Source organism: Montipora foliosa, chromosome 3 (genome assembly GCF_036669935.1).
Source record: "Montipora foliosa isolate CH-2021 chromosome 3, ASM3666993v2, whole genome shotgun sequence".
In the NCBI taxonomy this organism is placed as follows: domain Eukaryota; kingdom Metazoa; phylum Cnidaria; class Anthozoa; order Scleractinia; family Acroporidae; genus Montipora; species Montipora foliosa.
The window spans coordinates 9,207,802-9,234,961 of NC_090871.1; the positions used below are offsets into that span (position 1 = coordinate 9,207,802).

A 27,160-nucleotide genomic window follows, 5' to 3' on the forward strand; every position below is an offset into this window, starting at 1 on the left:
CATGTAAATTTTCCATGCGACTGTAGGATAAACAGAACTTGTACTGATCCAGACAATCGTTGTATTACGTGCCACAACTTTCTAAATTCATATATTGGACTTCTTAAAATCATCAAAAAAGAATCTGTCCAAGTGTCTCGGTGGCTCTCTCGTCTTCATATTGCGAAATTCTTTCGAGGCATTCGAAGACGCGAGGAAATTATGGTGAACAAGGTGAGTTTTCCGTGTCTTTTGAACCCCAGTTGGGGCATTAACATTTTTCTTGTTTAGTAGCTAGTGAATTTTTACCAACATTGTTTTAGATACAAATCGTCTTTTTGAAATTTGTCGCAGTAGTGCCGCGAAATTTGGAGCTTCGTGCTCGTTCACAAGAATCCGTGACTTGACGGCCTTAAACATGCTGTATCTATGAATCCCATCGGTCTGATGAATAAAGATTTCTAAACATTCGCGGGCAAAAAAAATTCTTTAATTCTTACTAAGAGTTCATAGAAATATGTTTATTAAATTTAACTGTTCTCTAAATATTAATAGTTTTGAAGTCGTGTATTTTTTTTACAATCATGCTTACGAAGTGTTCCTGTAGAATCGGTTCCTCTGCAGCTGACCTTAGTGGTTGGTAGTACGTGCGGTTCTGTCTACTAAATTTAAAGATTACGGGTTAGTATATCTCGTCTGTTAATGATTCGACTTTTTTTTATTTTAAAATATCATGCTTTCCGAAGTTAAAATAATAATTTGCATGACTTTTTCAGTGATGATGGATGTCTTAATTTCTAATTTTAGAACGCGGTTATGCATCATAAATAAATTTATGCTGGAGCGCAAAGTTCGCTCTTGGCATTCTTGTAATCTCATCGATAAGTACCCTAACTATTTATCGGTCGTTAATGATCATCGCATAACATCAGACATGGAAGCCGGTCAAATTTGAATTATTCTTTTTTTTTTTTGATGGAAAAAAGAAGGTTTTTGACACATCACGAATTTGAGCTTCGTTTTTCCGCTTCCGGTAGTTTCGAGCCTCAAAGAATGCATTTTTTGGCCTGGCTTTTTTCAGCCTCGATCTGAATGCGATATCGAACTGCTCATCTTGGGTTCCACAAAGCGAGAGGAAAGGTCATTTTATCGGCTGCGGAGTATAGCATCATCATGCCTTTGGCTTATTTAGCCGACCCATGGCAAAAAATGAAAGTCCACGAGGAAATGGAGGTGAATTTCCCCACAAGTTCAGAATTTTCGATTTCGAGTCCAGTACAAGTCTTGAAATTTCAGTCATCTCTCTCTGACTTCTTAGGTTGCAGACGAAGAAATGACCGATGTGAATAAGAATGGAGTAAGCTGGGTTTATTGCGAACTGATTTGGTTAACCTTGCATGTCTGCATAAAGATTTAAACGTTTGCTCTCCGCGTTTTTTTATGTCTATTAGCCTATTGATGAGGCCTCTTCGCTCATCGATGTCGCCAGCGAAGTCATCAATTCCAAAGCCTGTGGGAAGGCAGATCCTTCACAATTCGAACTACTCAAAGTTCTTGGACAAGGGTCATTCGGAAAGGTAATTTGTTCTCGTTTAATGTTATTGTCAGTTGCAGTAATAAATTAATGTGCCCCGGCTCCTTCTATCGGCCTTTTTAATGCGGTAATTTACTGCTATGTTGACATTTTGTCTGTATTATTTATTTCTCGTCTCTTTTATTCATCGCACTTACTCCGGCTGTCCTGTATTATTTATTTTTTGTGGAGATTAGTGTTATCGAGTCGTCAGTGGAGCTGTTATACATTGTCTTTCAGGTGTTTTTGGTGCGCAAATTGACCGACTCTGATGCAGGAAACTTGTACGCGATGAAAGTACTGAAGAAAGCGACTTTGAAAGGTTGAAAATAACATTTGCAGAAATATGCTTATCTATTACACAGCAGACCTGTATCTCGGTATTATTTGCACACTTTCAAAAGGCCGGATTTTAAACTGCTTTTTGCTGGGATGTCGTTGTAAAGTACATACATTACAAAATAATAGAAGCCTTATAATTTTGCCACAAATTTATTTACATTTTTGTTCTTTGCGTGATCTGGGATGATATACTATATGAAATGTACAACTTTGATATTCCTCTTTATGTCCGATTTAACTCGTTCTATCGACAGAGACGAGATTTCAGAGAAACCGAGAAGAACTTTTTAACTCGTTTTGCTTCGTCGTACTGTAGAAATTTTGCTTTCGTGACAAATCGGCCTTTACGTTGTTGCGCTGATATGTTGGTTCAATGATCGTGTAGAGGCAATTTAAATTGAGTTGCTCTTTTTGTTGGTTCCAGTTCGTGATCGCTTAAGAACAAAGAAAGAGAGGGACATTCTGGTTGATGTGCAACATCCGTTCATCGTGAAACTTCATTATGGTGGGTACTTCGTGGTGTGGTTTCGTCTCACCTAGCTTATGCACAATACTGTTGAAGAACAAGTGTGAAGATACCCAATAAACCCCTCTCTAATCCTTATTGAAATCTTAGATTGAAACTCGTTAGTATTACATGCTGTTTGACCAAAAATTCAAAGATACATATTGTAAGTTCTAAAACGAGTTACATATAGTGTAAGTGTATTTCTTAATCAGTAATTCCTCAATCCTCAAATCAAAGAATGTCACAATAAATTGTCAGTTTATATTTCTATTTGTTTATGACCAGCTGTTCAATGACCTGTGATAATAATGACAATAATAAAAGTAGTGATAATAATAATAATAATAATAATAATAATAATAATAATAATACGAAAGGACTAGTCTCGCTGTGCTATTGATCATGTAAAACCGCAATATCACTAAGTGTCCATAATAATAATAATAATAATAATAAAGAGAAATTGTCCAAATATAAAGATCTGGAAGTTGAGATTACGAAAATGTGGGGATTGAAAACAATAACATTGCCTGTTGTCATCGGGGCACTTGTATTTTGGAGTAGTCAAGAAAGGCATCGAAAAACACATTGACAAGATACCAACAAAAATTAACATCACAGAACTTCGAAAGATCGCCTTCCTAAGATCAAGTCACATCCTCCGAAAAGTTCTATAGATCGAACGAAGACCATGACTACCCATTGGAGCCCCAGAACCTGGGCTGGATCCAGCGCTAATGGTGAACATGACTGAAGAATCAAGAAGAATCAGAGATGATGATGATAATAATAATAATAATAATAATATTTAATAATAATAAGTGTAATAAGAATTCTGTTCCATGCCACGTCAATGCCGTTGAGAAACAGAAATAGAAGGTGGGGAAATATGAAGAGTAAGCTTTTAAGATGAGGTGGCTACATCGATCAAGTGTCTACCCATACAGTGCCAACAGTAATTGGGACCCTGGATCATTAACAAAGGCATTGGAGTCTCCCAGCTACTTGAAAGTACCATATATATATCTATATCCATAGGTGCTCAGATGACACTAATTTTAACCAAAGCTGTTATCTTTAAGCAAGCATTGAGCCTCTGAGCCTGAGGTAGGGGCTGAGGCTTGTTATTAAATGCACCCAGCAAATTAAACCTATAACTGGTGAGATAGTTCTCATTAATAATAATAATAATAATAATAATAATGATAATAATAATAATAACCTCATACTGGTAAGCAGAATGCTCTATTAATTGCGAGCTTACAAAAAATCAAATTAAATTATGTATTTGTTGGTTAATCTATTCTCTCTGATTCCTTTTAGCTTTCCAAACAGAAGGCAAAGTTTATTTGATCCTTGATTTTTTAAGAGGAGGAGATTTGTTTACTAGACTTTCAAAAGAGGTAGGCTGAATTAGAAACTTCACAATAATAAATTACTTAATTAAGGCCCGTTTCAAATGTAGACCTTTTCATGTGCTGAACCTAGTCATTAAATTTGGCACATGAAATGTTCAACGTATGAATCGATTAGGTGTGACGGATTTGTATTTCAGTCAACCCGCCATTCTATTGGACTGCAAAAGTTTGACACTGATTCAGACGTCGAACCTTCTCATGGGCTGAACCTAACGCAGAAATTACTTAAATGAATTTTTCAATATAACTGCGCTGATGATTGGCTAATGGAGAGTAGTGACACTTCACCATATACATGTGCTGTGTGAAGAGAAATCAGAAAAGTATAACGTCCGTTGAGAGCGTTCTGGAGAAACTGGCTGGAACATTCTGAAACTAGACAGCTCATAATGGTTGACTTCCAACTTGCTTTAACACTATTTATATGAACTAAAATTCATGATGGACAATCACATCTCAATATGATCGCAATTTCCTTGAATATGAAAGCTGTTCCAACTTAGCAACTAAATTATCAGAGTAACTATTTTGGCTTTTTGTACTGATGCCAAATGGGATGGAATGGAAAAGAGTCATTTCAAACCTCTTTCACCAGTTCACTTTCTTAATTATTTTAACCATTGAAAATGGTATTTGTTTACTTCAAGAATTTGGTTTGTCACATGAAAAGTTTGACTTCTGAATAAACCAAGAACACATGTTTTATGAGTCAAATGAGTCAATGAGTCAACGAGTCATGAGTCATGAGTCAATGGACTCACAGTCAATATAGCAATAATTTGTTGATTAAGCTCAAGCCCTGGTTTCAGTGATTAGGCCTAAGCACTCTGAAATTTTAGCTTTCATTTTATGGTTTAATTAACTGCACTAACTCGTTGACTCATTGACTCATAAACACTTGACACTCAAATAAACCATCGAACTTAATCATTTGGGTCAACCCAAATAGGTATTGTGTACATGTACACTGTACATGTCACCAAAGAACACAGTTCTACACCAAACCGTGAGAGATAAAGAGACAAAAATGAAAAATATGAAGCCTGGAGATCTTCTGTTAGCAAGGCAACTTTTGAGCAGTTGCCCATTCCTGGGAGTTTTATTTGCCGAAAGTCGGTTTCTGAATACCGGTAATTTATATGTAAATGGAAACAATACTTTTCTGGATAAAATTAATGTCTCCAATGGATCATTGTCTCACAAATGTATTGTGAGTATAAAGCCAAAATAAGAATCTTGAATGTTTTGCTACAAAACGTTCATGTACTGTCAGGTCCAACGACATTTTATTATTAACTGCATGTCATGTTTTTGTCTCAATGCTAGATAATGTTCACGGAAGAAGATGTGAAATTTTACCTTGCTGAGTTGGCGCTGGCACTGGACCACCTTCATAAAATAGGAATTATATATAGAGATTTAAAACCTGAAAAGTAAGTTCCTTTGCACCACCACAGACTTTTTGGTTTCGTCAGTGTGGGTCTAATGTCTTGAAGGCTCTTGGTTAGAGTGGCGTTTGATTTCTGATTCTTTAATAAGTTTACAGCACTTGGGGAAAGCTTGACTAATTTAGCCTGATGTTCTAACAAATGTGGATAAATTTTTGCTGTTGTTTTTTTGACTTTATGCTACGGCTTTACCCTTGCCATGATTTTTGCAAGTTACTGTATTTTCCCCACCAAATCTTTTTTGTGGCAGTTATGCCTTAATTAACAACTTTGTTTCTGGCCACACTGATCAGTATTGATCAAATGTTGTTTTCTTAAGTTTCTGTTTCTCATGTACATGTAGCTATCCAGTCTATTCATTTTGTCAACCCTCAACCACTTCCCTTTGACTTGTAAAATCGTTCTGCATTAGAATAAAGTGAAGACGCTTTGAAACGTTTTCCTACGAGACTGTGCAAGGTGATATACAGGCTGGAGTGTTTAAAAATTGTGTGAGAACCATTGCAAACTTCAGTGGTTTAGTTTTGTGGTGATTTGGTATGACATTTACATGTACTACATCATTATTTATGAAAGCAGCGTCTGAGGCTGGAAAAAATGTCATTCACTGCAGACCTGATGTAAGGAATTCATTGTCGGTCAATGAAAAATAATGTTTACAATTGATATGCTGTGAATATGTTATTGATATGCTTTGTAGTGCTTTGTACATTGTATCATAGTTTATTAGTTTTTTATAAATTTCATAATAATTATAATTATTCTCTTGCAGTATTCTACTTGATGCTGCTGGTCATGTAACTTTAACAGGTTTGTTCTTATTTATTTTAAAAAACTGCTCCAGATAAGGATGTGAGTAACATTGTTAACATTTTTGTATGACAATGGTGGAAGTAGTTTTAGTTAAATATTTAAAGGTTTCAGTGATTTGATCCTCAACTTGTCTATCTAATTAGTACAGTGTTGTTCATTACAATGTATCTGGTGAGGGAGAAAAAAGCCTCAATTACAATTGGGGGTATTTCAATTGTTTTGGAATTAAGCTTTGGAGGTTAACATTCCAACTCCTCAATTAGTTGAATTTTGTAATAATTTATGATTCAGGCTTTTTTTCTGTTACCGCTAAATTATTTTTATCTGTAATATAAGAATGATGAACACTTGAAAATGCTGAAAGGTGCAAACTGAAATTCTGCAGGTTTGTACACTGTAGAATGGTGAACTGCATGTTAAACTTTTCTTCTCACTCATTTGCTTCAGCATTCTATGCAAGTTTAAATTTTTTAGTGGGTAATTTAGCTGGGAGGTTTTGTTCTATAAGTATTACATGTAGCTTTGAAGTAATTATTTACGAAGGTTTAAACATTTGGCCAATGGGCACATTTTAGTGTTGTTAACCCTTTCACTCCTTTGGGTTCCCCATTGACGAGTGTAAAATCGTCTGGCGTTAGGCAGAGTCTCAGTGGCCCTTACAGGAGTGAAAGGGAATTAAGTCAGTTTGTTTTAATAGGTTTGATTGATTTAGATAAGTGAAGTGGTGGTGATTTGATCCGTGAATGACTCTAACTTATAACAAGTATTCACTTATAAAATTATGTAATGTTTAAAAAACGAGCAGCAGTGTTTCATTGGGGTTTAAACACGTGCTGCGGTTTAAAAAACATTCCACAAAGAGCGTGTCCCTCTGGACTCAAAACAATGGTTCAAATTGTGAGAGGTGAATATTAGCATACAAGAAAAACAAGCTTATATGCCTTATTAGTATTCTTTATATAAAGAATAATAACGAGGAGTGATTTATCAGGATATAAAGCTCATACATGTGACATTTTATCGGCGTTTTGATAGCTGTTAGGCTCATGAATTATTAATGAGTTTTTTTAAGAATAATTATTATGTCCAGAAATGCTCATAATTAGATGCATGCAATTAGGAAAGTGCTCCAATGGAAAAGTAAAACAACCTCAGTCTACCTGAAAACAAGCTGTGGTTCAGATAGTCAATCCCACAATTGAGAGCTCAGCAGTTTGTTTTATGTCATTCATAACTTATTTTTCCTTTGTTGTCCTAGATTTTGGACTTTCAAAAGAATCCGAGTATGACCAAAAAACATACTCATTTTGTGGAACAGTGGAGTACATGGCTCCAGAGGTAATTTGAAAACATTAAATTTTCCGTACATGTACATACAATACGTTGCAAGCAAGTCATGAAACAGCAGTTGCATTAGTGTGATCACCTTCTGGAGATGAACCTTGCGTAATGTGTGTTGGTTATCCTGTGGCCTGCAATAATATTTTTGCACACCGCTTGCAAAAATGACTTGTGGCTGTTATCCAGCACTGTTTATTGCTGAAAATTTTGACTGCAATTTGATAATAAAAAAAAAAAAAAAAACACTCAAAATGTTGCTTTCAGCAGCCACACATATCAGATGACAAAGTAACAGGGCACTACTAACAGTATTGTGCATTGCTGGATAGGTGTTTGTAGAAGCAATAGGACTATAAAATTATAGATAAATAGATAGGTGACCTTTATTTATACAGGATGAAAATTAAAGCTACAAGCTTGTGAGGTCGTGTCCAGTTTGGAAATAATTAGATAAGAGAAATTCTGAGGACTTCCAAATTGGACTCTGGCCTCCTCTAATTTGTACAGCCTCATCCAATTTGGCAGTCCCAGGAATTTTTTGATCCAATTCTTTCCAGATTGGACAAGGATGTACATGTAGTCCTGTTAGGTGTACGTATTAATTATAGCTTCCAAAAACAGCTTGACTTCTCACCGTTGCGGATGATTCTAAAGTTTAAAAATCTGAGAGAAACCACAGTGCATACAGATGCGTACATTGCATTAATTGTCAGTTGACAAAGTCTTGCGCACCCGAGGACAAAACGGGCTGTTAGTCGGAAAATGTCTCCCCATTGTTCATAGTTGTTTATGTAATGTTGTATCGAGATAATGCATCCTAATCCTGGTGCCTGTAAGGAGATGTGTATCGTACCGTGAAAAAATGTATCTTGCAGCCCTTAGGCTAGCTATTTTTAGGTGTTAGGTGTAATGATTAGTTAATCATGAGTTTAAAATTCAAAAATAGTAATGTTGAATTCCTTTACTGGTAAAATTATCATTACATCCCAAACAAGATGATTCTGAGCAAAAATAACCTTCATCCACTGGGAAGGTGATTTGCCATGATAAACTTAAAAAACGTTGGGCCGACTTTTTCAAGATTACCCAAATGCAACCCATTTCAATCTTGACCATTTGTTATGCTTCACTTTCCTTTGTCTGTAGTTCTTTTGTTGTTCAAAAGTTTTAAGTGGTTATCAGGGTTTTCCCTTGTTTTCAGCCTAACTGGTAAGGGACCTTTTCAAACCTGTAAAGCATTTGGTTAATGTTGGACGTTCTGCAAAGGATAAGCGACTTCTGAGCCTTTGCAGGCGGTAATAAGTGCTCTTACAAGCAGTAAATTTTACCGGTTACCACCTGATAAGGAGAACCCTGGATGGGTTATTGCAATTTTTCATTCTACTTTGTTGGCATTTTGTGTGTCATGAAATTACATCATTTTGCGTGACATACATGTGGCCCCTGTAACAAGTGTGGTCTTACTTGAAGGTTGTTAACAGAAGAGGGCACACCCTAGCAGCTGATTGGTGGTCTTTTGGAGTTCTTATGGTAAGTGAAATGCTGTGCAAATAAAATGACCCCGATGGTTCAGCAATTGGCAAGGTCTCTTTGAATTAACTGCTTCGGTGGCTATGTACATGATGTGTTTTTCAGACGTTATTGTCAATCTAGTCACATTTAATTTTACTGGTCATTTTTTTTTGGGGGGGGGGGGGGGAGGGAGTGTACATGTAAATGTAGGCCAGACCTACCTGTTGTGTCAGATGAGGGTAGTAACCATAATTGTTGGTGTCACCAAATGAAAATGGTAAAGTCTCTGCAACTGTTCAAACTTTTTGCCTTACCCACTTACCCGACTGATAACTGCAGATTTTTAATTTCAGTATGAGATGCTGACAGGAGCTCTGCCATTTCAAGGCAAAGACAGAAAGGATACGATGAACATGATCTTAAAGTAAGCTAAATTTGATGAAGGAGATGCCTTGAAAAGTAATGCAGAAATTTTCCTTTTTTTTTGAGGACAGTCCCAAAAATTTTCTTACAGAAACCCACGATTTGGCTTTTTTTCTAAATTTCATGCAATATACATGTAATGCCTAATATAATGTACTAGTTACTTAAATTGAGCAAGAATCAAGGCTTGCAAGGAAGTGAGAGCCAAAAAAGTGGTCACAAACTTTAGCTGCATTGTTTGACAACTTTTAGCCAGCTCGTCAATGGACACTGCTCCCGTGGCTGTTAACCCAGCCATAAGCCCCCATGCAGCACGAGAGACAAGCACCCATCATACTGATCTGAACAGTGGTAAAAGGAGGGTTGGGGGGGGGGGGGGGGTGGGGGGAGGAAGGAAAGGGAAATTACCACTAAAAATGCTCCATACACAAGCCACACTACTTCTGTAACAGTGCCAAAATTACTCCCTACAGTACACAAGCGTGGGAAATCACAGGTCATGCACCAACCTGACAACACTGCTGACCGCAACTGGCAAATAAAATAAGTTAAACTGCATTTAAAACTTTTGGTATAATTATAAAGTGTGATAAATGTATACATTATATATATTTGAGGTGTGGGTTATAGAAAGGTAGCAGTGATCCTCAAACAAATGAGCCCAACAAATTGACCTGCACCCAACTGCACATCTTTATATTATTTTGTAGTTCAGTTGGTAGAGCATTGCACTGGCATCACAGAGGTCATGGGGCGAATCCAGTTGAAGCAACCTGAATTTTTCAGGTGTCTATAAAAAAACAGTTGCTTAAATTATCCTGTTTAGTGCAAGGATCACTTCTACCTTTCATATGTTGTGCTAAAATACTTTTAAGGATTGTGCTGTTATGAGATGGTTTGGGCCAAACATAGTGCCACTTGTTGTAAGAGTGCTTATCATAGAGAAAACTACTATTATTACAGGTAATTCTGGTTTCTACTACGTTATTTATTTTTTTTCTTACAATTCTTTGTTTTTTGGATATAAACAGGGCCAAACTTGGTATGCCACAATTTTTGTCACCAGATGCCCAAAGTCTGCTGAGAATGCTTTTTAAGCGAAATCCTGTAAATAGATTAGGTAAGCACACACATGTTCAAATTAATTGCAAAGGCCTCATCTTAATGTAATGTATGTTTTTTTTTGTTTTGAAATATTAATATTAATCAAAAAGATAATCGCTAAAAGGCTAGCACAACGTTTTCGACATCGTCAAGATGTCATTGTGAAGTGAAAGAATAAATTATAAGCCGCATATAAGTACAAAAATTGTAATGTTTCTTTTAGTGTTCCTTATCATAATCTGACACAAAGGAAAAGTCGATATTGAGCAAGTTTGAAAAATTTAATTTTGAACCCAAGATAACATGTACATGTATGTGCAATCTGGTTTTAAGGTCAGTACAGTGTGTTACTCTATGTACATTTTGTTTTTTGGGAATACTAAATTTTATCGCTAAATTCACTTGTTTGTTTTGAGAAAGCTTGTCCTTGAATCATTTTTGAAGAATGAAGAGTCAAATCTCGAGTTGATAATAATTATATTATGATTCAAAGATTATTTTCTTCCAGGTTGTCATATTCTGTTTTCATAATGTGCCATTTGCAACATGAGGGTGATTGACAACAGGAAAAATCAAAGAACTTAATCTAGTTAATAGCTGGCATTTTATTGATAAGCACAGCACATTTGTATTTTTGTCTTCGGGATTTATCTGACAAAAAATTGATTCACTCATATTTTTGTATTTGTAGGTTACGGTGAGAATGGTATTGAGGACATCAAAGCGCATTCTTTCTTTTCATCAATAGAATGGGAGGTACAGTGTATGGTACATTTTTTTTGTAAGTTATAATTTAACCCTTTCAATTCACCCCGAAGCAGTACCCATTAACGAGTAAAATCATCTGGCGTTAGACAGTAAAATCTATGAGTAACTGTATCACTCTTAGGAGTGAAAGAGTTAATTAAAAGTAGCTTTCATTGTCCCTGACTTAGTTGTCATCTTTGATCAAAATTACAGAAATTGTTCAAGAAAGAATTGAAACCGCCATTCAAACCTGCAGCTGGAAGAGCAGATGACGCATTTTATTTTGACCCAGAGTTCACTTCCAAGACACCTCAAGGTACTTTCTTTCTTACAGCGGTTATCGGTCACGTGTGCCCTCAACGACGTAATTTCCATTTTTCAAAAGTAAATGTGGGGGGGACATCAATCAAATGTTTCCATGACTGAAGTCCTGTTCACTTGGCAGTGATTGAATTCGTCATGGAAACATTTGATTGACGTCCAGCAAAATGTAGTAAAGAAAAATGAAAAAAGTAACTGCTGTTAAATAATATTAGTTTTATATTTTGTTAATTGGCTGTTAACTACTGTAATTCCCATAGTCAGATATTACGGTTTGAAGTTTGAATCTCTCTACAGGGAGAAATGAAGGAATCTTAAATTAACTGTATATTAATTTTTTCGATTTTGTGGAAAGTGGGATATTTCACTAATAGCCATTGTATGCTAGTTAGTCAAGACCAGATACTTAATTGTGATATGTGGGAAAAACATTCTGATTGACACCCGGAAAAAACCAAACTGGAATTTATGCACTTTTAAGGGAATTTAATTAGTCAGTGAATGATGACCTTGAAGGTAATTAAGAGTTTTCATTTCTAGGACATAAAAAAATGTTGCAATTTACAAAACATTGCTTTTAAGGCTTTCGTTGGTATTGGAGAAAATAGTTATGGGTGGTAGTTATAATAACATATTTTTGGGAATTAGTCAGTGTCTTTTGACTTAAATATGTTTATTGTTTCCATGATTATTTTGTAGATTCTCCTGCCATACCTCCTAGTGCAACGTGCCACCAACTTTTCAGAGGATTCAGCTTTGTAGATCCAACACTCATTGAAGTAAGTATGATGATGATATTTAAACCACTGACACCTAGGCTGCTCCCAGTTGACGAATAAAATCGTTTGGCGTTAGAGTAAAATCTGTTAAGTTTCTTTTCCAGGAGTCTATGGGTTAATGATAAATTAATTATTAAAGCAGTTTAAATTAATTTTCTTTTTTTAAGGAGTTCAGTTATATATGACAAGTTAAAATAATTTAGAGTCATTGATAAGTATACATGTACACAATATTATATCAAGTATAGTATTTTCTGTTAGTTCAGTAAAGGGAAATGTGATGCAAAAATGTCCAGGTCTAGTTGTCAAGCTTAAATTCATTAGGTGTTGAACACCTGCTGTGAAAGGAATAATGATAACAATAATATTAATAATAATGATAATATTTTTATTATTCCTGCAACAGCAGGTGTTAAACACCATTCAAATTTCAAAAATTTCAAAAGAATAATTATTTTGAATGGGTTAGCTTCTATCTGTGAAATATAGTGAACTTTAATTTCTCAACAATGCTATGCTTTTGAAAGTGAAATGTGTTGGCAATGCACCATAACTTTTGATTTTCCCATATCAAAAGCTTTTGAATTCTTTGACTTGAACCAGCTGAGATTATAAACATTTCCATCAAGACTTTAGTATGTTACTGAACAAAGCCTTTATCCACCTTAAGCTAAAAAGATCCCAAAAGGTAAAATGGTATTGTTCGTCAGAAATTGTTTTATATCATTAGTCCAAATAGAATCCCATTTGCTGTTGTACATGTTTTTTAAAAACCAGTTCAAATTTGATTTTCCTTTGTTTCAGATGATAATGAATATTAGACAAAGAAAAGTCAAATTTGATCTTGGTTGAAACAATTTGAACCACAATATTATTACTTTGTTTTCCCTGATCCAAATACTAAAAATGTCTGATTTGAAGAAGTTCTGAGATTACCTGTATCAGTGCTAGAGTTATTTAATAGCCTATCTATAAGAACAAATGAATGTTTTTTTTTTATTATCAGGAGGAATCTGCTCTATTCAGTTCCAATGGATCAGAAAAAATGGAGACAGATCACAAAGTAAGAATTTAGTGACTGTATACTGTGGCACTTGTCACAAAATTGTCCAAGTTGGGTGAAAGGTCTTCCTTCTTACAAAATTACTTATCACAGTATTACAGTATGTCTTCTAAACTGATGGTAGCAGGCAAGACTGGAAAATTATTAGCCTAAGGCTAAGCAGTCTTCCTGTAAAATGTTTTAAGCCTCTTTAAAAAAAACAAATTATATGAGCTGTGAAAGAAGTTGGAGTGTGCTTTGTAGTGTTTTAAAATCTTTTCACATAAATTCTCTATATTGATATCTGAAGACCAAAGACAAAACTATGGAAAATTTAAAATCTCAGTCAAAGTATTTCGTGGGATGATCAAAGTTTGAAATTTAGGTAGCTGTCCCTTTGCCAATGACTATAAACAAGTAACAGTATTCCTGAGAGTATCATGTAAAGGGTGATAAAGTTGATACAAGCAGGTTTCGTTCATTGACTTTTGTGCTCTAGTAATATCAAAGAAATTAAAATCAATGAAGTACGTTATATTTTTTTAATGATAATTATACTCAGTCTGTAGTCTATAGAATTGGTGTATTTATAAAAACAAAATTTTATCTTTTTTAGCCTAGTCCTTCCAAGTTTCAAATTAGGACGACTTCCATTCTTGAGGAATATGAAATCAAACAGGTAATGTTGTCAAAATTATTACTGTCAATGATTTTAGTCAGCATTTTGCTACTAGCTTCTAAAAAGTAATATATTATTGGATGGAGGTCATCATCTTGAATGTTCCTTCTTTCGCTCTTTCATTCATTTGCTCATTCATTCATTCATTCATTCCTTCTTTCTTTCTTTTGTTCTTTCTTTTTTTCTTTCATTCATTCACTCATTCCATCATTCCTTCCTTTCATCTTTCCTTTCTCTCATATCCCATTTTCCCATGTCACCATTTTAATGCTATTGTTGCAAACACAGAACTATCTGACACCCCATGCCGATGATTGATTCCCTTGCAAATTTTTTGTACATGTACTTTGCTGTTAGAGTATCTGAATAATTATTGTTCATTATGATGTATGCATGGGTTTTGATTCTTGCCAGGGGAACTTTTTTTAGCTAGTTTTATTGTGTGATTTCTAGTAAATCTGTCATTGTGTACAATGTACATGTACATCTATTGGCTGAAGCAATTGAGAAAGATAATATGCATGTACATGTAACTGCATGATATCCCTTACTCGAATGTAAATCTGATTTTTTCCTGTGCAGGAAATTGGAAAAGGCTCTTATTCAGTGTGTAGAAAATGTGTCCACAAAGCTTCTGGAGAAGAATATGCTGTAAAGGTAATATGAAAAGCTAGTAATGAGTATCCAGGAGTTGGGTCAGATTACAGAGCTGTGCAACAAATCTTAAAATACTGTTTTATATTCTGCACTCTTAAGGTGAACATTGTGTTTATAGCTGCCATTTTCATAATTATGTTAAGTATAAATCTGTCGCTCCTTTTTAGGGACACATTCCAAAATGGTTTTGCAAAGAAAATGGAAAGGTCTTGCAAAGTGTTTTATGGCAGGAAATCAAGCTTTGACCATTTGCTGTTTTTCGTGATTTCAACAGTTACTAAACAGTTAGAAATATTTTTAAGTGTCAGTTTTTAAAAAGTCCCAAAAATTGTACCCCTAAGCTGCTTGCTGTTAGATCAGAAATTTTAGCTGGGTTGCAGGACAATGTTGTCACCTGAATCTTCTTTACTGGCTTATCTCCCACCTGTCACTTTTAATTGAAAGGTGAAGGGTTCGTCTCCTGCTAGGGGCATTAGTAGAGAAAATTTAAAGTGCCTGTCACCTAACACACTTTTCCACAAATACATAGTGTTGTTTTTAGAACGTTTTGATTGAAATTTCGCTTTTTATAGGGTTTCAAAGATGGGAAAAATGATCATACTTTGATCCATAATCGAGCGAGGAAGGAGAGTGGGTTCGATACCGGGTTGATGTCACAAATGAATTTGCATTGACACACATTCATTTGTGACGTCAACCCGGTAACCAACCAATTCTCCTTCCTTGCTTGGTTTTAATCACAGTATAACTACTTTTCCCATCTTTCAAAGCCAATAAAAAAGTGAAACTTTGATCTAAAGGTTCTAAAAACAACATGATGTATTTGTGACGATTTCGAAGAATAAATAAAGTGGAAAAGTGTGAGGTCACGGGCACTTTTAGGGCAATACTAACTTAAGTCTCTCTAATTTTTGTTTGTCATCCCTGGGCTCTCTAAGATCTAAACACATCATTAAATTTAGTTTGCAGCATTGCTCCCACGAATCACCCACAGCTCAGTAGTAGGGCCTTTGAGCTACACTTTACGTGTACATGTAGTAGGCCAAAGGTCATGTGTTTGACCTCTGTTGGGAGCGCTAGCTTTTCTTGCCACTACCCAGAGTTGCCTCTGAAAAATAAAGACCTCTTCAGATACAAATCACACTCAATTTTTTTCTTTTTTTTCCCCAACAGATTCTAGATAAGAGTAAAAAAGACCCAACAGAGGAAATTGAGGTTTGAGTCTGGAACACTTTACTGTACATGTACCTCTTTGAATGCCTCAATGAATTAATTTTATAGTACTCGCGTGGAGAGGTGCAGTGGCCTCATGGTTAGTGTGCTCAGCTTCGGATCAAGTAGTCCGGGTTCGGGTCCTGGCTGGGGACATTGTGTTGTGTTCTTGGGCAAGACACTTTACTCTCACAGTGCCTCTCTCCATCTGGGTGTATAAATGGGTACTGGCGAATTTAATGCAGGGAGTAGCTCTGCACTGGACCAACATCCCATCCAGGGGGGAGTAGAAATACTCCTAGTCGCTTCATGCTACAGGAACGAGGATAAGCTCCAGCCTGATGGGCCACTTGGCTCGTAAGCAGACTTAACTCACGTGGAGTCTCGTTTTGTAGGCTTGTCTAAAACACAGGTCACATGTGAATTTTCACTGGTCAAACTAGAAGTCCCTTCTCCAATGATGGACAACTAAGCTAAACGTTTACCCTTGACCTGCAACAACATTTTTGTAGGGTGATAATTAGTGCTAGGAGACACTGTAGATGGTGTTATTTGTCTGTAGCACAGTGACATGTACAATGACCTGTGGAATGTGACCTCTCTTTTAGAAACTAAATTTTGACATGTTTTTTTTAGATTCTCTTGCGCTATGGAAGCCATCAAAATGTCATTCATCTCAGACATGTAAGTTCAAGCATGTAATCTTGACTTCCTTGTACTGCTATGGGCAGAGATCGTTAAAAAATCTCTCTTTTTGTTGACTGATCAAGTTTCTAAGGGGCAATGTTGTTAAGTGATCAAGTGTGTCTCTCTTCATCTTTATTCAGGTGACTCGGTCAGTTCTGGCCAAGGCATTTTTTGCTTTTAGAATAGTATCTCGTATGTTAATGTTGCAACTCACTCTCATCTCGAATAGGAGAATCATTGTTTACAACAATTTTCACTATGCCAGTATAAGCTCGTTGTTTTCCAATCAACCCCCCAAGAAATAAGCACTGAATGTTGAAGTCCCTTCCCCGTGATAACTTGAGTCTAATATTATGAAATACCGTCCTTACGTAAATCGCGGACTCTCTCATTTTGATTACAATTTGTTGCATTAAAAATCGATTCTTGGCACCATGAGATCTACAACTTAAAAGTCTACTGCTTATTTGACAAACCATTGTTTCACCACAATTGCTTGTAATCTCGCAATCTGATTGGCTAATTTTCCGTTGTCGTTAAGAGTCTAGACAACGCTCTACGCGTCATGCTCGCGTCAATTTGTCACGCAATGTTATAGCCAATCAGGAACACCCATTTTGGGAAATAAACCAATCATATTGCAAGAAAGTTATAGACAATGCTTGCTCTTCGTGTCATGATTTTGGTCACGCTCTGAAATAAAAACTTTCTTTGGCGTTGAATATTGTGGTAAAAAACAAATCGAAAGTGGTTCAGGGTAATCTGTACTCTTATCGACAACGATATTCGTAATTTGCTGCGCCTCGTGAGTCCACAACATTTTGACCACTGTGATGAAGGATATCATTGTCGATAAGAGTACAGACAACGCTGAACCACTTTCGATTTGTTAATTCTTTCCCGCGGGAAGCCTCGTCTTTTCTCCCGTGGCAAAATTGTACCATGGTTTTACTGAAGAAACATAATTTGCATACTTCGGTAACGCGCGACCACTAGTCGCGGCCAAGACGAGGTATTGCCTCGTCCCGAGGGGTCAGTACCTTCAGGCGGTACTGTACTAAGAAATCTGTGTGTAATCCCCGTTTCACGATTTGAAAATTCCAAACGTTAAAGATAATAATGGTCTCGGTAGCATTTGGTAAAACAACGATTTGTCAGTTGTTTGATGACAAAGATTGATTATCAAACCGTAAATGCTACAGCAGTTAAAATTGGGGAAGTAGCATAGATAAAAACCCTTTGACATCCAGGAGTGATTGTTGTTTAAATTCTCTTCACAATTTCCTGAAATATCAGTCAGACAGGTATTGGCAATGAAGATTATTATCAGCTAATTAAGATGCGTGATATCGATATAACACTAAATTCTCATGACCACCCAACAAAGAATTTTATGGTACTAGTTGGGAGAATGAACGTTTCGATCGTTGGAATGAAAGGCAAAGATTCTATACTGTGAAATTAGACGTATCCTTTCTATCTAGCCAGTCTTTCTTCCTTCCTATTGCACTGCGCAGTGACACAGCGGAGAATAACGTTGAAATGGCAATCTCTTTTGTAGGTGTATGATGATGGTAAAAACATTTTTATGGTGATGGAGCTCATGAGAGGCGGGGAGCTATTGGATAGGATACTTAAACACAAGAGTCTTTCTGAACGAGAAGCTGCATTGATTATGTACACGCTGGCCAGTACTTTTACATTTCTTCATGAGGAGGGGGTACGTTTGACCTTATGCTGTTTGGTTTTAATTTTTATTTACCCTGCTTGTATTACGGTCGATTGCCGGAAGATCGACTCTCCCGATGGCGATTCGCCGGCGTAGAAAGATGATACAATCCTTCTTACGGGTTTAAGGAAGGTGCCTACTATTGTTATTGCGCATATGTTCTGCTCCTCTCGAGATACTCGGATTTCCTATGGGTGGTGCGTTTTAGTACAGGGATATTTTTGCGCGGTTCAAAACTATGCGGAAAAAGCAGAACTTAGCAAGTGCTCTTGGTATCCAAAAAGAAAATTGGGGGTAACCATGTATTTTTCCGAGATAATTAATCTTCAATTGGAAAAAGAATACCATACATTGCTTTGTATTTTCAAGCTTTTTACAAATATTGTTGATTAATTAGTCGGGCGACCGACTCTAGGTTTACCAGTGTATTTCTTCGCAAATGTCCGTCACGTGCAATGGGCAATACCGCAGATATGCAGTGAAGGCTCAATGTTCATTCCGCTTCATTTTTATTTCACTTCGATAACCTTAGAAGGGATTCCCTGTGATGGTAGGCATACATTACAGGTATGGCAGAAGCGAGTTCAGTGTTAAGTCCAATACGCTCAAACCACTTACAAACGCACAGACTGTTTGTGGTAGACCCACATCAAAACACGAAAATGAGCGTGAATTTCGAAAGGGGTCATTCCGCGAACTCAAATATCTCAAATCTTACAAGTTCTAAAGAGATCAGTTGAACAGTCATTGAGTACAAAATATATGCAACCTATTACTAGCAATGACAGAAGTACATTAAGGAACTTTAATCGAAATTTTGACGCTGGCGTTTGATAATCAGCATAATGGCACGGAGGACAACAACGACAACAAGAAAGCCGTCACTTACCGAAGCGAAGATGCAAGTAAATTCTCTAATTTTAGGACTGTCATGATCATTATTTCATATGTTTTGTACAATGTATCAAGTGGATTATCAGTTCTATCTAATTCTCTTTGGACTGCATTAGTTTTCTGTGTAATCATGTACGTTCGCATGTTGTACGAGGGACACTGAAAAACGCAAACTGCAGACCGTCTGTAAAATGAAAATTCGGTTAGCCTGAATTAGGCCTAAATAACATTCAGGTTAGCCTGTTTACGGTTAGCTCTGAATAACAGTGAAGGTAACACCATATTTTACCCCTGGTCTGCAAGGTCTGCACAGTCTGCGTTTTGGCGTGACTGTGTATACGATTGTGTTACCAACACGAGCAATATTAGCTAATGTTGAATGTCCTGGAAAAATGTGATGTATTAGGAGAGGCAATGCAGCCATTTGTACATCATCAGCATGATGGCGTAGTGAAAATAAAATATAGAGAGGACTTGAGATTTTTTGTTACGCTAGATTTGTGTATTGTAATCATAACCGTGTTGTATGTGAATGCCATGTGGCGAGATGTCGTGATCGCGAACTAAGTAGGATTCCAAGAACTATTCCTGTGAAGAAGCTGAAACGTCTGTCGCAGAAAAGCAGAAACCTGAGGGTATTTGTGTGGAAAAAGATTTTTAAGATTACTCCTTTGTCGTCAAAACTTCATGGTTACATCAGTTGCAGGCTGAGTAGTCAAATGAAAGGAAGGCGAATAATTGCCAGTCTCGGTTCTTTTGAAAAAATGTGGAAAAAGCCAGCTTCTATTCGACGAAAATTTCGTCAGACAGTACGTTTGACTTGCTTTGGAAAACACACTCGAACACGAAAACGCGTAAATCTGAAGAAATATAAAGTGTTGTACACATGCTGTGGACCAATGAATAATATTGATCCAACCTTGACAGTAAAGGCACCATATAGTCAAGGTGATATTACAGTAGCTTGCAGTATGTGGTGCGAATTTTGGGCAACAATGCGTTGCTATGACTTTGTGTGCTTTGATTTATAATAATATCAAAGGAATTAATTCATGTAATGACCTGGTACAAGTTATGGAAATGAGAAATGAATTGTATTCTACACTGTCATAATGTACAGGGCAAGTGTATTTAATTCAAATAGAATTACCAGCTATGATTGCTATGTCTGAGAAAAATTACCATCTTAATTGTAGTGAAAGCTACACAGGTAACAGTGATTCAATAATTGAGGGATATCAGTACAGTATACCTATAGACAGTACATTTGAATCACTCTTGTCACAAAATTATTCTTCGTTTACTCTGACAATAGGATGTATTGGTGTTACTGTATCTATCATACAGATAATGGGAGTTATAAGATTTTTGATTCTCATGCAAGAGATAAATATGGTAGAAGCCATCCCCATGGTACATGTGTATACTATTAGAAGTACCATCGATTCAGGGCTTAGTACAGTATTTCCAGGCTATACACTCACTCGGTGACAATTATGAACTCAGAGGGCTGCAGATTAGTACATTATATGAAATAACTGCAGCGAAAAGTGTTAGAGAACAATGCAACTGCACTTGTAAACAATGCTGTGCTGTAGGGCGTTACACAATGTGTTACTCAAAAGCAAAGTCTTGTAGTTATTGGAAATCCGAAACGTTATGTTGCGTAGCTCACCAAGGAAACCAATTCTATCATCACCTGAGCATCGACAGACACCTCACAAGTGCAGATTTACCCAAGAGTCTGGATATTTGTGGAGTTGATGGTAGTAATGGTAATGAATTTATGGTAATGAATTTATATAGCGCATTTTCTATTGGCATATTCAAATGCGCTTTACAAGCAAGTGATCTATGGGTGAGATCGTACATCAAGTTAGCAATGTTTTCATGTTGAAATCCATGTTGTTTTTGCCAGTGTGTTTACGTACAAATTTCGTGATCTTTCTTTGAGACATGCACATCTTTCCATGTTTTCCCCCTTTTTTTTTTGTACTACTACACAACGCTCATGATCCTTAGCAGCACACGTGTGGCCACAGCCCGACTTACGATCCTAGATCGTCTTGTTATCTCCGAAAAATGCGTGGTTACCCCCAATTTTGTTTTTGGATTTCAATAACATTTGGTAAGATCTGTTTTTCCCGCATATTCAGTAAACCGCGCAAAAATACCTTTGAATTAGTAGGCACCGTCCTTAATTACTATCGAGCGAATCATCTTTAGCTCCGGGCGAATCACCGTCGGGCAAATCGACTTCCGGGCGAATCGACTGGTTCCCAGCAGAGTAAGTTGTAACACCTAAACAAACTTTTTCATAGAGTGCGCGAATCATCATTGACAAGGACGCTCTCTACATTGGAAACATGTAATGACAGAATATTTTATTTTCTTATATAGATACTGATAAAATACTAGGATTTTCGTAACTTCAACGCGCACAGTGAAAATATTGTTTTTATCCTTCGCGTGTGAGGATATAGGTCTCATCATGGTAACTAACAGATTAGCTCATAAAAACAGAGTTTTGCCTTCTTTTTAAGATACTTTTGTGCGCTAATATAATTTCACATTTTATGAATCAATTGGACATCATCATAATTTGTTTTTCATAACTTTTGTATCTCGTTTCATGTTACACAACTTGCGTGTTTTATCGGTTGGTGACCACTTTTTCTCCATTTCGAGAATAAATAAAACAAGTTGTTATATAGCTGAGCTTTTTCCTCCAGCAGCGCGCGCTCTCATTGGTTACTTCGAGGTCACATGACATCTAACAATAAAACTCTTTCCCGCCAAAAATCTCTTAGCGGGCAACAGTGCAAAATCTATGACGTCAGAGGGTAACAGTACACTGTTACCCGCGAATGTTGACCGGCGACCGCCATTGCTGTTGCCGTTGCACGTATTTCTTTGTGTGCTATATAACAAATCACTTAATGACTGGTCCCTCGGGAAACAGCTCATTTTGTTTCCTCGGCAGCGCCTCGGGGAAACATTGAGATTCTCGGGCTACAAAATGAACTGTTTCCCTCGGAACCAGTCATTAAGTGTTTATTGTTTTTAATCTGGATATTTCATCGGTATCTATATAATAAAAAAACATTACATGGCCACTTCCAGATACGAATTTTCTCTTCTCGTGCTGATGGCATTTGCACTCGTTCGCTGCGCTCACTCGTGAGAGATACTACTATCAGCACTCGAAGATAAAATCCGTATCCCCGCTTGGCCATGCAATATCCTCTATTTATTAACATACTCATTACCTCGCGGTAGATTTGGACTCAAAATGAACTGTTTCAACGCTCAACAGGCATTCCATGCGTACAGGTGATTTCAGAAGTACCGCAAGTCATCTGAACGGGCGCAATGCAATAAAAATTGGCGAGACACTTAAGTATTTTTGAAGCATAAATTGTTACAGGCATTAAGACGTCATACTGCCTGGCTGGACATATTTTTAATGCCAAATATCCTTTTTTATTTTTGTCGAGTGTACTACAAAAAGAAGAGTAACTAATGATTTTTTCACGCACTACCTCTCTTTCATGTATAGGCTGAAGTGAACTCTGTCCTAGTCCTTATTTACGTTTCCGTGTTGTCGTTTTTGTCAGGTTGTTCATAGGGACTTAAAACCCAGCAACATTATGTATGCAGATACCAGCGGTACTCCAGAGTCCCTCAGAATCGTGGACTTCGGATTTGCAAAGCAAATCAGAGCAACCAATGGTCTTCTGATGACTCCGTGTTACACAGCCAATTTTGTGGCCCCAGAGGTGTTAAAGAAGCAGGGATACGATGCTGCTTGTGATATTTGGAGTCTTGGCGTGCTTCTGTACACAATGCTTGCTGGGTGAGTGAGGTTAAGAGCGATTCAGACCCTGCAATTGTGGCTTACGACTTTAGCAAGCAGCTAGCAGTTCATCGTGACTTTCGACCATCTCCACGCGCACCACTCATGAACGCCTTTCTTAAGGGTGTGTTAGGCCTAAATAATTTTGTTCAAGATTTTTGAGCTGAGCGTTAGCCCTTGGTAAGGAATTGTGGGTTATGAGTTGTTTGTAGAGGAGACCTTTGCCATTGGTGGAACCATGGTCACGTGAACACACTAGTACTAGTTGATTGAAAAGCGTTCATAAATTCCGTATATATTAAGAGTGCCTGATAGACCGTATTTGTATTCTCAGTATTGGACTGGAACTACAATAGCTTGCAATGGAGGCTAATGCAGGGGAATCTTTTCAAATGCAAATACTTTTTAATATATTCCTAAGCAATAACCTCCATTGCAGGTTAGAGCGAGGTGCGGGATTGCGGAAAATTAATTCGGTTTTTAACAGAACGAGGCATGATACAATGTTGGAATCCCGCCCAGACTCGAAGTCATTTAATTTGATTTGCGTTAATTAACAACTAGACACTTAAACAAATGTTCCTTTCCTTTTCTTTTTAAAACTGCAAGAGTTCATCTCTCAACTGATTTAAAACAACATTGCCTAACCTCGTTACATTTCCCATTAGGCAAACACCATTTGCCGTTGGTCCAGAAGATTCATCAGCTGTCATTTTGTCAAGAATTGGAGAAGGAAAATATTCCCTTGTTGGAGGGGCTTGGGATAGCATATCAGATGTTGCCAAGGTAACCACTGTTTCCGCTGTAAATTCCCTCTTCTTTTTTCAGGGTTCAAACAGGCTTGAAAAGTCCTTGAATTTCTTCAGAATTCCTTGAACGGTCCTTGAATTTCATGCAAGTTGAATGTGGTGAAAGCGGAAGCAAACGTTTTGCACAGACTTACGTAACTTCATTAGCTTGGAAAACACTGAAAATTAAGTCTTTCGCCTGCCTTATGGAATTTGCAAGTTTTCTTGTCTTCTCGTCGTCACTTATGCCCAGAAATGCACTTAATCTTATCATGTACGTGCACACCCAATTTTTCACATCCAAGACGAAGTGTCCTTTGCTACCAAAGGTCAACGTTAATTTTAGTTAAGGGGAAACGCCGCTGTTTATCCTTACTTGAGGCGCAGCGGTTGGGGGACATATTGTGACGCATATTGTCTTTATTCCGAGACACAAGTGATGTTGAATTCGGGGAGAAGAGCAAGAAGACACTTCATATGACACTTAATGAAATCCGCGTTCATCAGACGACATTTCCTAGAAAAATGGGATCTTCAAAGTGACATATATCATTTCAGTTCATGTGTGGGTCCTTGAAAATTCATGAAATTTGGCCCTTAATTAAAAAGTTGTTGAAACGTCTTTGATAATGTTTGCACCTTGCGTTTTCTTTCCATTTTGAAATATTGTCATTTCTTTCTCTTTTGGCTTGTTCGTAATGAAGTTGACCCAGTCTTACTTCTTATGTAGGACTTGGTGAGACAGATGCTTCATGTAAACCCAAGACTCCGGCTCACAGCGAAACAGGTAACGGCAGTTTTTGTAATTCTAGTTTAGCCTGTCGAAATAGTTGCGACTGTTATGAAAAGCTGGAGTGACGACTCCGATTTGTGTTTGACACCAAGTCACCTGTGACTGATGGTTAACTTCCTTGTGCTCCTTGCTTTTCAGGTTCTTCAACATCCCTGGGTAGTCAGTCGCTACCAGCTACCCCAACACAGACTTCACCAGGTCAGCAGTGTGTCAAGAATCAAGGAAGCCGTCAAGGCCACATTCTCTGCCCTGTCCTCCCCCGAGAACAAAAGACTCAAACCCGTTCATGCTTCGCTGCTTGCCCAGAGAAGGACAACAAAGAACTCCAAGTCACCCAAGACGTGAAAGCGATTTTTTTCCCTATCTTTTTGTTTCTACATTGTTGGTAGTCATCTTTAGGGTGTAACTCTTTCAACAGCAAAGTGGGGAGAGACCTATGTATACTGACACGAAGTCACCAATTCGTGGCTTACTTCATTCGCCTCCTGTAAATGGCTTAGTTGTTGTTGGCATTGTAACGCAACGCGGTCAAGTCAATTTAAAGCACGGTGTCACAACCAAATGCCTCACCGTTTCGAAGGAGTCTCGAAGAGCTCCAACAAGAGATTCTCATTTTGTCAGTGCGAAAACTGGGTTGAGCACTCCAATAGGCCATTTCCGAGTTCATGTTTGCCTCCTCTTCAAAGCGAGTCTAAGTGCGAAGTTTTTGTTATGAAAATTAGTTTTCATTCACATGTAAAGAAGAACTAATTACCATCACAAAAACTTCGCACTTAGCCTCGGTTTGAAAAAGCGGCAGACATGAACTCGGAAACTTTTCCTCACCCCAGTTTTCGCGCAGGCGGGACGAGGAAAAAATATTAACTCATTCGTACAAGTATGTGCACGTGGAAAACAATCTATATTTCGGGTTCTCCTTTGGTACTTTCACGTATTTTGTCTCCCATTGCCTTCATTGTTATGAAAATGCAGTGTTTTGGTTTCACTGAAGGCAACGTAGTTTACATGTGTGAGACTGGATAACTCATTCACTGATTCACTAAACAAAGTTATGCTAAAGAAGATATACACCATCTATTTGATTGGGGTTTGATTCGGTATCAAATGTCATATTTATCAAACACGTCCCTAGTGCTTTCTCAAGACAGTTGGAAAGCAAAAGAGAGATTACTTAAATTAATTTTGTTTGATGACACGAACTTCATCAAGGACTGCTGGTTGGTAGAATGAAATCATAAAAAACGAGTTAATTATCAGGCTTCGAATAAAGCTTGTTTTCTTGTAAAGAAATTTGATCAAGAATGATCGGAAAAATTATTGTGCAAATCACAACAAAGGAAAACAATGAAACGAGGCAATCCGAAGTCGAGGCAATGCGCGAGAAAGTCGTGCGCGATTGGATTTGCTTTGACTTCGGATTGGCTGAAAATATGTTGCTGGACTTATTGAGCCATCATTCTTTTAAGTGGTGGAGTGGCCTTATTGATAACGAAAAATAACAGAAAAAATACAAATGAAGTAAAATGGGTAGCAGATTTAAAAGAGATTCGCTTACAGAGCTTACGAAAAAAGTTTGAACAGGACCTACAGAGGATGTCACTTGAAACAATCGAACGTATTCTTTTTCAAGGCCTTAAATTGCGTCACGGTGACATGTTGCGGAAACAGATCATCTATCTAGCCGCGTCATCACGTTTGGAGCTACTTATATTCTTCAGTTTGGCCTCGAAGTTTTAAACGCCAAATTAATGTGAAGAGCTGGAATTTTTGTACCACATTAGCAAACTTATTTTTGTACTTTTTCGAGCTGTTTATCATAAGCTTTGTAATTGTAAGTATTGTATAAAAATTGTAAAGTTCCTGACGATCGCTGATTTACTACATATCTGACATATCGTGAATGATATTGCTTTTGTTTCTGGCATTGTGAATGTTATCTACTCTGTTGATTTCCCTGGGTTTTCGGGTCGATCTCGAACAAGTTTCTGCTGTTCGAGCAAAACGTAATTTTTTTTTGTTTTCGTCTCGTTTTAAGTCTTGTTTTCTCTTGGACAGTATAAAGATACGGCTGTGAAATATGTGTAAAGCATGAGGTTGATTTTTCAGTTGATGCTCTTGTCTGTCCATCATTTCATTCGATTATTTCTCATTTTATTTTCCAAGATGTTTGGAAAAGTTGGTGAAAGCAACGTGCATATTTTCGTATCTCGTACAAGTAAATTATAGTAGGATAAAAAATAGTGTTTCCTCAACTAGGAATATGAGGTGAAGGGAATGGATAAAATATTTCGTTTACTCGAAATGGCACCAGATCACTGTCGTTGCTGGTGTAATTTTGTATACTGCTTTGGAATCAATCAAATGTCATTGATTTTGTATTGTAAATGGCTATAACTGTGAGTTTATTCTGGGTGGGTTGGGTAACTCTTTCGACGAATTAAAATCAAATTTGTGTTCCTGTAAAACTGAGAAGAACTGATGATGTAAATAATAAAAGTTATTTCCAGGCAATGTA

The 27,160-nt window shown here is 37.1% G+C and overlaps 1 protein-coding gene across 2 annotated transcripts; it reads left to right on the forward strand.

The window, feature by feature from the left end:
• Positions 1-27,160, forward strand: LOC137996673 (ribosomal protein S6 kinase alpha-3-like). 2 transcript variants are annotated; one of them, XM_068842196.1, is made up of 25 exons: positions 974-1,212; positions 1,298-1,336; positions 1,431-1,556; positions 1,793-1,874; positions 2,319-2,399; positions 3,726-3,805; positions 5,147-5,253; positions 6,041-6,078; positions 7,340-7,419; positions 8,893-8,952; positions 9,288-9,358; positions 10,389-10,477; positions 11,153-11,217; positions 11,422-11,524; positions 12,229-12,308; positions 13,315-13,371; positions 13,967-14,029; positions 14,612-14,686; positions 15,860-15,901; positions 16,535-16,582; positions 18,147-18,305; positions 22,826-23,064; positions 23,733-23,850; positions 24,583-24,639; positions 24,784-27,160. In XM_068842196.1, exons 1-25 carry the CDS (start codon positions 1,072-1,074, stop codon positions 24,988-24,990), a joined length of 2,307 nt encoding a protein of 768 aa, XP_068698297.1. In that variant the 5' UTR covers positions 974-1,071; the 3' UTR covers positions 24,991-27,160. The 2 variants fall into 2 exon arrangements, with proteins under 2 accessions (XP_068698298.1, XP_068698297.1); XM_068842197.1 differs by lacking the exons at positions 974-1,212; positions 1,298-1,336 and adding an exon at positions 1-213.